Below are 16,702 nucleotides of genomic sequence, written 5' to 3'. Positions count from 1 at the left end.
CTGGGTTAGAGTACACCTTAGCCAAATACATTTGAACTCAGTTTTTTTTATAATTCCTAACATTTAATCCTAGTAACAAATTCCCTGTCTTAGGTCACTTAGGATCACCACTTTATTGTAAGAATGTGAAATGTCAGAATAATAGTAGAGAGAATGATTTATTCAGATATTATTTCTTTCATCACATTCCCAATGGGTCAGAAGTTTACATACACTTAATTAGTATTTGGTAGCATTGCCTTTACACTGTTTAACTTGGGTCAAACGTTTCAGGTAGCCTTCCACAAGCTTCCCACAATAAGTTGGGTGAATTTTGGCCCATTCCACACGCTTTTCAGTTCTGCACACAATTTTCTATAGGATTGAGGTCAGGGCTTTGTGATGGCAACTCCAATACCTTGACTTTGTTGTCCTTAAGCCATTTTCCATCAACTTTGGAAGTATGCTTGGGGTCATTGTCCATTTGGAAGACCCATTTGTATAGTTAAAGACCAAGCTTTAAGTTCCTGACTGAATTCTTGAGATGTTGCTTCAATATATCCACAAAATTTCCATTATCATGATGCAATCTATTTTGTGAAGTGCACCAGTCCCTCCTGCAGCAAAGTACCCCACAGCATGATGCTGCCACTCCCGTGCTTCATGGTTGGGATGGTGTTCTTAGCTTAAAGCTTCCCACTTTTTCATCCAAACATAACGATGGTCGTTATGGCCAAACAGTTCTATTTTTGTTTCATCAGGCCAGAGGACATATCTCCAAAAAGTACGATCTTTGTCCCCATGTGCAGGGGGTTGCAAACCGTAGTCTGGCTTTTTTATGGAGGTTTTGGAGCAGTAGCTTTTTCCTTGCTGAGAGGCCTTTCAGGTTATGTCGATATAGGACTAATTTTACTGTGGATATAGATACTTTTGTACCGGTTTCCTCCAGAATCTTCACAAGGTCCTTTGCTGTTGTTCTGGGATTGATTTGCACTTTTAAAGCAACAAAGTTAAAGACCCGTTCATCTCTAGGAGGCAGAAAGTGTCTCCTTCCTGAGCGGTATGACGGCTGCATGGTCCCATGGTGTTTATACTTCCGTACTATTGCTTGAACAGATGAACTTGGTATCTTCAGGTGTTTGGAAATTGTTCCCAAGGATGAACCAGACTGGTGGAGGTCTCCATTTTTTTTCTGAGGTCTTGGCTGATTTCTATTGATTTTCCCATGATGTCAAGCAAAGAGGCACTGAGTTTGAAGGTAGGCCTTGAAATACATCCACAGGTACACCTCCAATTGACTCAAATGATGTCATCTAGCATATCAGAAGCTTCTAAAGCCATGACATAATTTTCTGGAATTTTCCAAGCTGTTTAAAGGCACAGTCAACTTAGTGTATGTAAACTTCTGACCCACTGGAATTGTCATACAGTGAATTATAAGTGAAATAATCTGTCAGTAAACAATTGTTGGAAAAATTAAGTGTTTCATGCACAAAGTAAATGTCCTAACTGACTTGCCAAATCTATAGTTTGGTAACAAGAAATTTGTGGAGTGGGTTGAAAAACAAGTTTTAATGACTCCAACCTAAGTGTATGTAAACTTCAGATTCCAACTGTACATTCTGTTACCATGGAAAAAACAAAAATACAATGGCTACATCAAAGAGATACATTTGTTACCATGGAAATAAAGAAAACTATGGCTACATCGAGAGATACATTCTGTTACCATGGAAATAAACAGGAAGTAAATACATGATATATTCCAGTCATTCATCATAAGCTCTTATCCAGCACAACTCACAGTAGTTAGTGATACATTTTAGTACTTGTCCCCTGTGGGAGTCAAACCCACAACCCTGATGTTGCTAACCCCTTGCTCTACCAACTGAGCCACAGGGGAATAGAGACAGTGATGAGGAATACTAATTATCAGTAGAAAGATGTCTTACCTGCACCACACACACACCAATGACAGTGTGGTTGTTAAAGCAGGGCACTACACTGCTCCAGGGCCTGTGGTCGACACTGTGCTCCAAGTATAAGTGGGATGTATGAGAGATAAATATGTTGGCATCTCATCCCCTTCAGACCACTAATGAAACTCAGACACAACTTCCCAGTAAAGGGTTTAACATACAGATGTAGCATAGCATCCCCTTCAGACCCTTAGTGTTCCATTACATCAGTGTTCCATTACATCAGTGTTCCATTACATCAGTGTTCCATTACATCAGTAAATGACTGGTAAAGTCAAGGTAACACACCCAAGTGCTCCTGAGTGGTGCAGCGGTCTAAGGCACAGCATCTCAGAGTTAGAGGTGTCACTACAGACCCTGGTTCGTTCCCAGGCTGTATCTCAACAGAAACAATAACGATCGGGAAAGGCAACACAATTGGCCCAGCATCGTCTGGGTTCGGGAGGGTTTGGCCCAGCATCATCTGGGTTAGGGAGGGTTTGGCCCAGCATCATCTGGGTTAGAGGAGGGTTGGGCCTGGGGAAGGAAGTCATTGCAAAATAAGAATTTGTTCTTAACTGACTTGTCTAGTTAAATAAAGGTTAAATAAACACAAAAGAATAGATTGAATCATCATGTTGTGTTTGACACAGGGACACTGAGGGGTATTAGTCATACCCTGGATAGAGGGTTAACACACTAGAGAGGATATTCATAGTTAAACACCCTGGTTAGAGGGGTATAGTTAACACACTAGAGAGATATTCATACCAAACACCCTGGATAGAGAGGTTAACACACTAGAGAGATATTATACCAAACACCCTGGATAGAGAGGTTTACACACTAGAGAGATATTCATACCAAACACCCTGGATAGAGAGGTTAACACACTAGAGAGATATTCATACCAAACACCCTGGATAGAGAGGTTTAAACACACTAGAGAGTTATTCATACCAAACACCCTGGATAGAGAGGTTAGTTACACACTAGAGAGATATTCATACCAAACACCCTGGATAGAGAGGTTAACACACTAGAGAGATATTCTACATTGTTGCTCCAGTGTGTCATACTGAACATGACCCTGATTAGAGTGAAACATCATGTTGTGTTTGACACAGAGACACTGAGTCGCCATCATAAAATATGAATCCCTGGATAGATGGGCTCAGTGAATGTGGAGGTGAATGTGATCAGGTGGGTCAGTATGTCAGAGGAGGCTCTATAGAAGGACAGAGTGCCGGCTGGCCAGTCCAGATACACTCCTACTCTGTGGGGGCTGGAGGAGGGGACGTCTATGGTAGTGGGATTATTATTGTGCCAGGCAATGTAACTGTTGTCAGAGCAGTTCAGACTCCAGGACTTGTCATTCCATCCAAGATAACAGTCCTTAACCCCTCCTCTCCTGCTGATTCCTTTATATGTCACTCCTATATCAGCCCTTCTCCCACTCCACTCTACCTCCCAGTAACAGCGCCCAGTCAGACCCTCTCTACACAGCACCTGTTCACAGTCCTCAAATCTCTCTGGGTGATCAGGATACGGCTGCTCCTCTCTCCTACATGTCACCTTTCTGTTCCCCTCAGACAGAGAGGAGTCTGTTTACTGTGTTTAGGTCCAGTGTGAGATCACAGACATCTGATGGATGAAACCAGACACAATATTAGAAATCATCATCATTTCACATTAGAATGTTAACTCACTTTTCACTAATTCATTTAATGTAGATGTTTCTAGGTATCAAAAGGAGAAGTTAAGGTAACTTGAGACTTGTTGAATGATTATATGTTATACTGTATGGTAATATAAAACACACTTATTCCCATTAATTACACACACACACACACACACACACACACACACACACACACACACACACACACACACACACACACAGTCAAAGCAACTCTTTGGTGTCCCTGATTTCTGCTTCTGTAGAACTACAGCTGATATTTAATATGACCAAGTAAGTAATGATGGTGGTCTTTGACTTTGACTTAACTTGAATTAAGACTTATTCTTAGTAACATTCAGTCAACACTCACATTTTCTAAGCCCAGGTTTCATTGTGTTCTCTCCACCATGTTCCACACTGTAGCGGTAAGCAAAAGAACAGACAGTCATTGAGTGATACACCTGAACACACACACACACACACACACACACACACACACACACACACACACACACACACACACACACACACACACACACACAGTCATCATATAACTTTATCCAAGTGGTGGTCAGAATGTTTGTCTTAACTAGCCTGATAAGTCAAACATGTCAGATATGAACATTGACATAAACCCTCTACATACTTGAGTTTCTCCAGTCTGCAGTGTGGATCCTCCAGTCCAGCAGAGAGCAGTCTGACTCCTGAGTCTCCTGGGTGATTGTAGCTCAGGTCCAGCTCTCTCAGGTGTGAGGGGTTTGACCTCAGAGCTGAGACCAGAGAAGCACAGCCTTCCTCTGTGACTAGACAGCGTGACAGCCTGCAAAGAGTCAAATCATATTAAAATCACACTGATATTCTTTGGTGGTGAAAATTGTGGCAGTATAAATTTTTTTGAAAATGGAGAGGCAGTACATTTGTTTCTAAATGTGCAGGTACATCAGTGTCCTGAAACCTGCCATATCTATTCATAAATGAATGTATCATTATTAGAAATAACAAATTATCAAAGTATTGCCTGCAGATAGAAAAATGTTTAGTACAAATATTATAGTAGACTGACCAGACCAGTTTAAAAGCAGTATCAGTCAAAAGACAGACAGTGAGGAATCAGATTTAGATTGTATTGAGTATTCAGTCCACACCATATCTATTTAGACAGTGAGGTTTCAGATTTAGATTGTATTGAGTATACAGTCCACACCATATCTATTTAGACAGTGAGGAATCAGATTTAGATTGTATTGAGTATACAGTCCACACCATATCTATTTAGACAGTGAGGAATCAGATTTAGATTGTATTGAGTATACAGTCCACACCATATTGTAAGTAACTTTCTATCTAAGTGATAACATGTTTCTAAACAATAATACATGAATCCTGAATGTCTTTTGATTCAGAAAGATAATATAATATTGAGTGAGAGAGTTACAGAGACTACAACAAAACATGCTAACCTCTCACCATTACCAATAACAGAGGCTACAACAAAACATGCTAACCTCTAACCATTACCAATAACAGAGGCTACAACAAAACATGCTAACCTCTCACCATTACCAATAACAGAGGCTACAACAAAACATGCTAACCTCTCACCATTACCAATAACAGAGGCTACAACAAAACATGCTAACCTCTCACCATTACCAATAACAGATGTTTGCTACAACAAAACATGTCTAACCTCTAAACCATTACCAATAACAGAGGCTACAACAAAACATGCAGGTAACCTCTCACCATTACCAATAACAGAGACTACAACAAAACATGCTAACCTCTCACCATTACCAATTTTTTTAACAGAGACTACAAAAAACATGTCCTAACCTCCATATCTATTATAAATAATCATTATTAGAAATAACAAATTACAATTGCCATAGAAACATAGTACTAATAGTCTCAGACCAGTTTACCAATCAACAGACAGACAAGGAATCAGAAATTGTATTGAGTAACAGTCCACACCCATTTACCAATAACAGAGACAACAACAAAATTAATGCTAACCTCTCATTCATTACCAAGTAACAGAGACTACAACAAAACATGCTAACCTCTCACCATTACCAATAACAGAGGCTACAACAAAACATTCTAAACCTCTCACCATTACCAATAACAGAGACTACAACAAAACATGCTAACCTCTCACCATTACCAATAACAGAGGCTACAACAAAACATGCTAACCTCTCACCATTACCAATAACAGAGGCTACAACAAAACATACTAACCTCTCACCATTACCAATAACAGAGACTACAACAAAACATGCTAACCTCTCACCATTACCAATAACAGAGGCTACAACAAAACATGCTAACCTCTCACCATTACCAATAACAGAGACTACAACAAAACATGCTAACCTCTCACCATTACCCTCAAATAAAAGGTGACATTCTGTACTGTCATCTAATATGAAACATTATATCTCAAATCCAAAATGCTGGAGCAAAGCACCACATTTAAAACTGTAAGCTTCACTGTCCAAACACATATGGTATGGACTATGTGTGTCTGGTAAACACATGTGGATCTGGTGAACAGTTATCACTTGTTGACCAACTACAGGAATACTGACCTCAGAGTCTCCAGTTTACAGTGGGGATTCCCCAGTCCAGCAGAGAGCAGCTTCACTCCTGAATCCTTCAGGTCATTGTTACTCAGATCCAGCTCTCTCAGGTGTGAGGGGTTTGACTCCAGAGCTGAGACCAGAGAAGCACAGCCTTCCTCTGTGACTCCACAGCCTGACAGCCTGACAAAGAGATCATCATGACTTCACAAACACACTGTTAATTTAACACCAGTAGTGTAGAAGGACAATGGCAGATGCATTTGGTGAATTATCCAAAACAACATATAGATTCATCTTCCATCTGCTAGAATTGTGTGGTCATTTTGTTATAATAATGTGAAAATCAATGCATTTATTCAATATGTTTTTCAATATAAAATTATATAATATTATAATACATACTAAACTGAATATTTCTTCCTGATGATTAGTTCTGATATGTCATTTTATTTACTCACAGAACAGACTTTCCTGATCTCAGGTAGCTTTGGATCTCCTCCACTAGAGAATGGTCATTCAGTTCATTCAGACAGTGGAACAGATTGATGGTCACCAGTTCATTCTGGAGATTGGATTCTCCCTGATCTTCTCCTTGATGTACTTGACTGTTTCTTCATGGCTCTGTGAGCTGCTTCTTGTCTTTGTCAGTAGACCTGTAAGTGCTTCTGATTGGACTCCAGTGAGAGGCCCAGAAGGAAGCGGAGGAAAAGGTCCAGGTTTCCGTCTCACTTTGTAAGGCTTTATCCACAGCACTCTTGTAGAAAGTAACTTCAGGCTTGTCGTTTGTTTGCAGTTCATCCATTAGATTCTCATTGTTGTTGATGAATGAGAGGAACACATATACAGCAGCCAGAAACTCCTGAATGCTCAGATGAACAAAGCAGTACACCTTGTCCTGGTACAGCCCACATTCCTCTTTAAAGAGCTGTGTGCACAATCCTGAGTACACTGAGGCTTCATTGACACCAATGCCAGCCTCTTTCAGGTCTCCTTCATAGAAAATCAGATTTCCCTTCACAAGCTGTTGAAAAGCCAGTTTTCCCAGTGACAGAATGCTCTCTTTATCCCAGTGTGGACCTGTCCCTTCTTTCCCAAGATACTTTTCATTCTTCTGTTTGGTATGAAACTCCACAAGGTGTGTGTACATCTCAGTCAGAGTCTTGGGCATCTCTTCTCTCTTATGTTTCAGCATGTGTTCAAGGACTGTTGCAGAAATCCAACAGAAGACTGGAATGTGGCACATGATGTGGAGGCTCCTTGATGTCTTTATGTGTGAGATGATTCTGCTGGCCAGGTCCTCATCACTGAATCTCTTCCTGAAGTACTTCTCCTTCTGTGGGTCATTGAACCCTCGTACCTCTGTCACCTGGTCAACACACACTGAAGGGATCTTATTGGCTGCTGCAGGTCGGGTAGTTATCCAGAGGAGAGCAGAGGGGAGCAGATTTCCCTTGATGAGATTTGTCAGCAGAACATCCACTGAGGTTGACTCTGTGACGTCCCAACAGATCTTGTTCTTCTGGAAGTCTAGGGGCAGTCGGCACTCATCCAGACCATCAAAGATGAACAGAACTTTGTACTTGTTGTAGTTGGAGATTCCTGATTGTTTAGTTTCCATTGAGAAGTGATTAAGAAGTTCAATGAAAGTGTGTTTGTCCCCTTTCATCAAATTCAGCTCCCGAAAAGGGAATGAAAATACAAATTGGACATCCTGATTTGCTTTTCCTTCAGCCCAGTCCAGAATGAACTTCTGCACAGAGACTGTTTTTCCAATGCCAGCGACTCCCTTTGTCAGCACAGTTCTGATAGGTTTGTCTTGTCCAGTTAAGGGTTTGAAGATGTCGTTACATTTGATTGCAGTCTCTGGTCTTGCTTGTTTCCTGGTTGTTGTCTCAATCTGTCTCAGCTCATGTTCATTATTGACCTCTCCTGTTCCACCCTCTGTGATGTAGAGCTCTGTGTAGATCTTATTGAGAAGTGTTGGGTTTCCTTGTTTAGCGATCCCCTCAAATACACATTGAAACTTCTTCTTTAGATTAGATTTGAGTTCACGTTGGCAAATCACAGCAGGATCATCTGAATCTAGAAATAACACAGAGGATATTAATATTACCTCTGTTTTAATGTCTACAGTATTGTAGGACTGTTATAAAGTTTTACATTATAATAATTTATTCTCTTAACTGACTGTATAAATGTGTAAATGTTTTCATAATGCATTACAGACTGGTGTGACTGATTATATTATTATTGGTATTATTGATGGTATTATTAATGTTCTCTCTCTCTAAATGAATCACCACAACACATCCCTGCTGCTACTTGATGAGGTCACTAGGTGTTGTGTTAAGGCTGCTACAATATCATTGAGTTACACAGCTACTTTAGCTGTACTTTAGCTACAGCTTTTAAATGTTATAAAACAGCATTCAACATGAGGCAGACAGATCTTACATTTCTCCAGTGTGTCAGCAAGCTCCTTCTGGTTCATTTTCCTCAGGATGTGCAGTGTGATCTTCAGAGCCCCCTCTCTGGCACTGCTCTCCTGCTTCTCATCTTCAGGGTCCACCACTTCCTTATCCTGCTTCTGACTCTCAAAGCCTTCTGGGACTTCTGGACTAAGAATCCTCTTGAATATCTTCAGCTCGTTCTTCACAAATGTCATAATTTTCTCTTCAAGCAACTGAAATAAATCAAGTAAATAAGTTAAGCAAGATAATAAATGCTTTCTCATCAACACATTAATGCATGATTGACAGATCAACTTTACTTGAGGTAAACAAAAACAAATGTACACAACAGGACCACATACACTGAATATGGAGGCCAGGTCTGTTTGATGACTCTGGGAAGACTGACCACTGAGAATCTCTGACTCTGATCTCTCCTGTTGTTTTCTGTGGACAAAACATGAGATTACATCTCCTCATCCAGGAGTACACACACACACACACACACACACACACACACACAGGGAACACACACACACACACACACATTGTTTTAGGACACACGGAGGGAATGTTGTCTTTGTTTAATATTGTTTTAGGACTATGCAAATGGACAAAAGGATGAGCCTATGGATTATGAAAACAACAACAATAAATGGGAAAATGGGAGGAGAAATGACTAGAGACAGTGTTGTTTAACTCACTGACCAGGACCCATGAGTTCTTCTTACCTTTGTTCAGTAGAAAAGTCTCCCTCTCTAAACACTATAGGTTGATCCATAGACCAGTCACTCTTCATGGACACACAGCTGGGAACAGGGAGGCTGGTCTCTCCTGCTTGATTGGTCTTCAACACAACAGAGACAAACATTACATCTCTCATCTTCTCTGAGCTCAGATGGGGAAACAGAAGAGTTTCATTCCAAAACACTATATATCACTTTTCAGAAATGTTAGTAAATTAGCTTTTATTGTTCAAAGCATTTCTGAAAGAGATTGGTGTGTTTTTCTCTATCTAATCATGGTATGGGATTGTTCACTATCTAATCATGGGGTTGTCCACTATCTAATCATGGGGTTGTTCACTATCTAATCATGGGATTGTTCACTAGCTAATCATGGGGTTGTTCACTATCTAATCATGGGGTTGTTCTCTATCTAATCATGGGGTTGTTCTCTATCTAATCATGGGGTTGTTCACTATCTAATCATGGGGTTGTTCACTATCTAATCATGGGGTTGTTCACTATCTAATCATGGGGTTGTCCACTATCTAATCATGGGGTTGTCCCACTATCTAATCATGACATGGGGTTGTTCACTATCTAATCATGGGGTTGTTCACTATCTAATCATGGGGTTGTTCACTATCTAATCATGGGGTTGTCCCCTATCTAATCATGGGGTTGTCCCCTATCTAATCATGGGGTTGTTCACTATCTAATCATGGGGTTGTTCACTAGCTAATCATGGGGTTGTTCACTATCTAATCATGGGGTTGTCCACTATCTAATCATGGGGTTGTCCCTATCTAATCATGGGGTTGTCCCCTATCTAATCATGGGGTTGTCCCCTATCTAATCATGGGGTTGTCCCTATCTAATCATGGGGTTGTTCACTATCTAATCATGGGGTTGTTCACTATCTAATCATGGGGTTGTTCCCTATCTAATCATGGGGTTGTTCACTATCTAATCATGACATGGGGTTGTTCACTATCTAATCATGGGGTTGTTCACTATCTAATCATGGGGTTGTTCACTATCTAATCATGGGGTTGTCCCTATCTAATCATGGGGTTGTTCACTATCTAATCATGGGGTTGTTCACTATCTAATCATGGGGTTGTTCACTATCTAATCATGGGATTGTTCACTATCTAATCATGGGGTTGTTCACTATCTAATCATGGGGTTGTTCACTATCTAATCATGGGGTTGTTCACTATCTAATCATGGGGTTGTCACTATCTAATCATGGGGTTGTCCCTATCTAATCATGGGGTTGTTCACTATCTAATCATGGGGTTGTTCACTATCTAATCATGGGGTTGTTCACTATCTAATCATGGGGTTGTTCACTAGCTAATCATGGGGTTGTTCACTATCTAATCATGGGATTGTTCACTATCTAATCATGGGGTTGTTCACTATCTAATCATGGGATTGTTCACTATCTAATCATGGGGTTGTTCACTATCTAATCATGGGGTTGTTCACTATCTAATCATGGGATTGTTCACTATCTAATCATGGGGTTGTTCACTATCTAATCATGGGGTTGTTCACTATCTAATCATGGGGTTGTTCACTATCTAATCATGGGGTTGTTCACTATCTAATCATGGGGTTGTTCACTATCTAATCATGGGGTTGTTCACTATCTAATCATGGGATTGTTCACTATCTAATCATGGGGTTGTTCACTATCTAATCATGGGGTTGTTCACTAGCTAATCATGGGGTTGTTCACTATCTAATCATGGGGTTGTTCACTATCTAATCATGGGGTTGTTCACTATCTAATCATGGGGTTGTTCACTATCTAATCATGGGGTTGTTCAATGATCTAATATGTATTTGTTTAAAATCACTAATGATGTCTTCATTTCACTAGACAAATAATCATGTTTTCACTATCTATATCATTTGTTCACTATCAAATGTTGTTCACGGAATAATGAGGCTATAATGAGTTGTTCACTACTGAGTCAATGTGCAGGTTGTTCCTATCTAGTTGAGGTAATAATGAGACTAATCAAGGAATACCAGTTACTGACTAATCAGGGTTAGTTGAGGTAATAATGGGACTATAAGGAGAACCAGTACTGAGTCAATGTGCAGGGTACCAGGTAGTCCCTATCTAATCTATAAGGAGAACCAGTACTGAGTCAATTCAGGGTACCTATCTAATGGGACTATAAGGAGTACCAGTTGTCAATGTGCAGGGTACCAGGTAGTTGAGGTAATATGTACATGTAGTTAGGGGAAAAAGTTGCAATTCACTACTCACTAATCAGGGAATGTTGTGTTTGTTTAATATTGTTTTAGGACTATGAAAATTGTTGACTAGAGACAGTGTTGTTTAACTCACTGAATGACCCAGGAGTTCTTCTTACCTTTGTTCACTAGTCTCCCTCTCTAAACACTGGGGTTGATTAGACCGGCCACTCTTATCTAAGGCTGGTCTCTCCTCTTGATTGGTCTTCAACACAACAGAGACAAACATTACATGTTCATCTTCTCTGAATCAGATGGGGTTGTTTCATTCACTATATATCAATTTTCAGAAATGTTAGTAAATTAGCTTTTATTTTTCAGCATTTCTAATCATGGGGTTTTCTCTATCTAATCATGGCATTGTTCCCTATCTAATCATGGGATTGTTCACTAGCTAATCATGGGGTTGTTCCCTATCTAATCATGGGGTTGTTCACTATCTAATCATGGGATTGTTCACTATCTAATCATGGGGTTGTTCACTATCTAATCATGGGGTTGTTCACTATCTAATCATGGGGTTGTTCACTATCTAATCATGGTATGGGGTTGTTCACTATCTAATCATGGTATGGGGTTGTTCACTATCTAATCATGGGGTTGTTCACTAGCTAATCATGGGGTTGTTCACTATCTAATCATGGGGTTGTTCACTATCTAATCATGGGATTGTTCACTAGCTAATCATGGGGTTGTTCACTATCTAATCATGGGGTTGTTCACTATCTAATCATGGGATTGTTCACTATCTAATCATGGGGTTGTTCTCTAGCTAATCATGGGGTTGTTCACTATCTAATCATGGGGTTGTTCACTATCTAATCATGGGGTTGTTCACTATCTAATCATGGGGTTGTTCACTATCTAATCATGGGGTTGTTCACTATCTAATCATGGGGTTGTTCACTATCTAATCATGGGGTTGTTCACTATCTAATCATGGGGTTGTTCACTATCTAATCATGGGGTTGTTCACTATCTAATCATGGGGTTGTTCACTATCTAATCATGGGTTGTTCACTATCTAATCATGGGGTTGTTCTTCTATCTAATCAGGGTTGTTCACTATCTAATCATGGGGTTGTTCACTAGCTAATCATGGGGTTGTTCACTCTCTAATCATGGGGTTGTTCACTATCTAATCATGGGGTTGTTCACTATCTAATCATGGGGTTGTTCACTATCTAATCATGGTAATAATAACCAGGGTTGTTCAATGACAGATATGTATTTGTTTAAAATACTTGATGTCTTCATTTCAGAGAGACAAATAATCATGTTTTTTCAAAATGCTATACATTTGCCTCACTCTCAGGTAGTTGAGGAATAATGAGGCTATAAGGAGAACCAGTACTGAGTCAATGTGCAGGGTACCAGGTAGTTGAGGTAATAATGAGGCTATAAGGAGAACCAGTACTGAGTCAATGTGCAGGGTACCAGGTAGTTGAGGTAATAATGAGACTATAAGGACTGTAAAACAAATAGTCTTTTTTTTTTAAAAGCAATATTTTGCATCTGGACCCATTCCCAAAGCATCTTAGAATAGAAAATTGGTCCTATAAATTCTGAGAATAAACACATTTTACACTTATGGGTATAAATTAAAGCTATGCATGAAGTTTCTAGTCCCACCTAGTCGGCAGATATTTAGGACACCTCGTGAGCTGTCCTAAGTAGTTAGAGTTAACAGCAGGTGTCCTAAGTAGTTAGAGTTAACAGCAGGTGTCCTAAGTAGTTAAGAGTTAACAGCAGCTGTCCTAAGTAGTTAAGAGTTAACAGCAGGTGTCCTAAGTAGTTAAGAGTTAACAACAGGTGTCCTAAGTAGTTAAGAGTTAACAACAGGTGTCTTGATAATACTATAGAATAATACAGTGAGTCAGTGGTTCCTGAGCCACAGGTAATTGCTTTGAGAAGTTAAAATAATGTTTTGATATTTGATATGATCAATCCATTAATAATATAGACCTACATGCAACAGTATGTCTTGTGCTTTTGGCAATGATTTATGTATAATATTTATAATAAGTCATACCATTTATGTCTGCACAGCATTGTGTCTACATTTTGGCAGATTTAACTCGGGTTTTCGCCCAGCAGCTAAGGAGTTGGTGCTGTGGCCAAAAGGTGGCTGGTTCAAATCCCGGGCCGGGAAAAAAACCACCAGAAGTGATCTGATGACTGGAAGGCTGCTTGATTCACTTCCTCTAAACATTAACCTTCACCAGAAGTGATCTGATGACTGGAAGGCTGCTTGATTCATTTCCTCTAAACATTAACTTTCACCAGAAGTGATCTGATGACTGGAAGGCTGCTTGATTCACTTCCTCTAAACATTAACTTTCACCAGAAGTGATCTGATGACTGGAAGGCTGCTTGATTCACTTCCTCTAAACATTAACCTTCACCGGAAGTGATCTGATGACTGGAAGGCTGCTTGATTCACATCCTCTAAACATTAACCTTCACCAGAAGTGATCTGATGACTGGAAGGCTGCTTGATTCACATCCTCTAAACATTAACCTTCACCAGAAGTGATCTGATGACTGGAAGGCTGCTTGATTCACATCCTCTAAACATTAACCTTCACCAGAAGTGATCTGATGACTGGAAGGCTGCTTGATTCACATCCTCTAAACATTAACCTTCACCAGAAGTGATCTGATGACTGGAAGGCTGCTTGATTCACATCCTCTAAACATTAACCTTCACCAGAAGTGATCTGATGACTGGAAGGCTGCTTGATTCACATCCTCTAAACATTAACCTTCCGTTGATTAGAACTCTGGAGGTTCTTCTTCACTGAACCCAAATATATATATAATGTTTTAGTGGTTCCATATATTAAGGAAGTGATAGAAGCCTTTTTGGTTCTAGAAGGAACCTTCTGTTCTAAGAGTGTATAATAATAAACACGTTGTTCTTCTGATTATTTAATTATCTACATCATGTTATTTCCAGTTCTCCCTTTGGAGCACAACATCATGTTGTTATTTAATTATCTACATCATGTTATTTCAAGTTCTCCCTTTGGAGCACAACATCATGTTGTTATTTAATTATCTACATCATGTTATTTCCAGTTCTCCCTTTAGAGCTCAACATCATGTTGTTATTTAATGATCTACATCATGTTATTTCAAGTTCTCCCTTTAGAGCACAACATCATGTTGTTATTTAATTATCTACATCATGTTATTTCAAGTTCTCCCTTTGGAGCTCAACATCATGTTGTTATTTAATTATCTACATCATGTTATTTCAAGTTCTCCCTTTGGAGCACAACATCATGTTGTTAAATAATAATCCTAAATTGGAGATATAAATGGGGCATTTGAAGGCATCAGGGTGTAATATGTGTTCAATGAATATGAACATTGTTGCAACGTTGTGGGCAACATTATTGGCAGGGACTTGATGCCTACTATGCCAAAACTATTTAGAGTTGTTAAACGGAAGTGAAGAGTGTTGATCAACGGAAGTGTTGATATAACGGTTATATTGTCTAAAATATGCATTCCATTATATTAGTCAATAATTAAGAGAAGGCAAAGTGGTCGTGTCATGTGAAAATTCTATCAAATGTCTAACATTGCAACGAGTACAGTCAGGGTGCTGGAACCCCTGCAGTACCTCCACAGACCCCGGATTGAGAACCCCTGCAGTACCTCCACAGACCCCGGATTGAGAACCCTGCAGTACCTCCACAGACCCCGGATTGAGAACCCCTGCAGTACCTCCACAGACCCCGGATTGAGAACCCCTGCAGTACCTCCACAGACCCCGGATTGAGAACCCCTGCAGTACCTCCACAGACCCCGGATTGAGAACCCTGCAGTACCTCCACAGACCCCGGATTGAGAACCCCTGCAGTACCTCCACAGACCCCGGATTGAGAACCCCTGCAGTACCTCCACAGACCCCGGATTGAGAACCCCTGCAGTACCTCCACAGACCCCGGATTGAGAACCCCTAGCAGTACCTCCACAGAGCCCGGATTGAGAACCCTGCAGTACCTCCACATCTTAAGATACCTCCACAGACCCCGGATTGAGAACCCTGATTTAGCAGATGCTCTTATCCAGAGTGATTTACAGTAAGTGCTTTCATCTTAATTAAGATAGCTATGTGAATATATATATATATATAAATACCCATCTAAAATCTATTAGTTAAAAATCTGAGAACAGTAATATTGAAGGTACCCATAAGCAACCATTTCTAATTAAAACACAAATGTGAACATTTTGGAAAAAACTTATAATAATGATATCAAAATTGTCATCTCACCTCTTAGCTCTGGTGTCATGTTCCCCAGAGAGACTCATTTTAGAGGCAGGGCCCCCTCCTCTCTCTCCCCAGAGACTCATTTAGAGGCAGGGCCCCCTCCTTTCTCTCCCCAGAGACTCATTTTAGAGGCAGGGTCCCCCTCCTCTCTCTCCCCAGAGAGAGACTCATTTTAGAGAACTGCAGGATCAGTGACAACTAAACTCCAACCTCTCTCTCCCCAGAGAGACTCATTTTAGAGCACTGACCCCTAAACAGAGATCCAAAATGTTGGTTGTGGTTAACACAGTAATTATTTAATGTCAATTGTTATCATTTATTATTTATCTCTTATAAAACATTTACTAACAGACACAGAAACAATCAGATGATTTAATGCATCACATGAAAACGTAGTTGTGACATTTCATCTCCATGGTAACTGTCAATAATAATAATAAGTCACTGTTTGTTAAGGTAGTTCTAGACAGTACAGCAACAATAATAATAATAATAAACTGTTTGTTAATAATAATAATAATAATAATAATAATAATAATAAGTCACTGTTTGTTAAGGTAGTTATAGACAGTAGCAACAATAATAATAATAATAATAATAATAATAATAATAATAATAATAATAATAATAAGTCACTGTTTGTTAAGGTAGTTATAGACAGTACAGCAACAATAATAATAATAATAAGTCACTGTTTGTTAAGGTAGTTATAGACAGTACAGCAACCATAATAATAATAATAATAATAATAATAAGTCA

The 16,702-nt window shown here is 39.6% G+C and overlaps 3 protein-coding genes across 4 annotated transcripts in view; 1 reads left to right on the top strand and 2 right to left on the bottom strand.

Annotated features, from left to right (window-relative positions):
* The window catches only part of LOC135564801 (NLR family CARD domain-containing protein 3-like), a 240,360-nt gene that overhangs the window by 101,817 nt on the left and 121,841 nt on the right, over nucleotides 1-16,702 (top strand). The window lies entirely within an intron of this gene.
* LOC135564802 (NACHT, LRR and PYD domains-containing protein 12-like) overlaps nucleotides 6,185-16,702 on the bottom strand; it is a 63,023-nt gene continuing 52,505 nt past the window's right edge. Inside the window, exon 9 of the mRNA XM_065010864.1 lies at nucleotides 6,185-6,389. Within this exon, the coding sequence (XP_064866936.1) occupies nucleotides 6,200-6,389 (190 nt within the window). The 3' untranslated portion in view covers nucleotides 6,185-6,199. The remainder of the gene's footprint in view (nucleotides 6,390-16,702) is intronic.
* On the bottom strand, nucleotides 6,687-9,486 carry LOC135564972 (protein NLRC3-like). Its single transcript, XM_065011047.1, has 5 exons — nucleotides 9,391-9,486; nucleotides 9,022-9,106; nucleotides 8,664-8,892; nucleotides 6,910-8,291; nucleotides 6,687-6,710 (listed from the first exon to the last, which is right to left on the bottom strand). The coding sequence occupies exons 1-5, from the start codon at nucleotides 9,456-9,458 to the stop codon at nucleotides 6,687-6,689; spliced, it is 1,788 nt and encodes a 595-aa protein (XP_064867119.1). The 5' UTR covers nucleotides 9,459-9,486.

This window comes from Oncorhynchus nerka, linkage group LG26, assembly GCF_034236695.1.
Source record: "Oncorhynchus nerka isolate Pitt River linkage group LG26, Oner_Uvic_2.0, whole genome shotgun sequence".
NCBI classification, from domain to species: domain Eukaryota; kingdom Metazoa; phylum Chordata; class Actinopteri; order Salmoniformes; family Salmonidae; genus Oncorhynchus; species Oncorhynchus nerka.
This window is presented reverse-complemented; position numbering and strand designations above follow the sequence as displayed.

Bases quoted from the DNA above. Each gene is read 5' to 3' on its own strand.
- LOC135564972 (XM_065011047.1), bottom strand. From the start codon at position 9,458: ATGAAGAGTGACTGGTCTATGGATCAACCTATAGTGTTTAGAGAGGGA. The intron at 9,107-9,390 runs GTAAGAAGAACT...TTTTGTCCACAG, and splicing joins GACTTTTCTACTGAACAAAG to AAAACAACAGGAGAGATCAG. The intron at 8,893-9,021 runs GTATGTGGTCCT...GATTTATTTCAG, and splicing joins ACCTGGCCTCCATATTCAGT to TTGCTTGAAGAGAAAATTAT.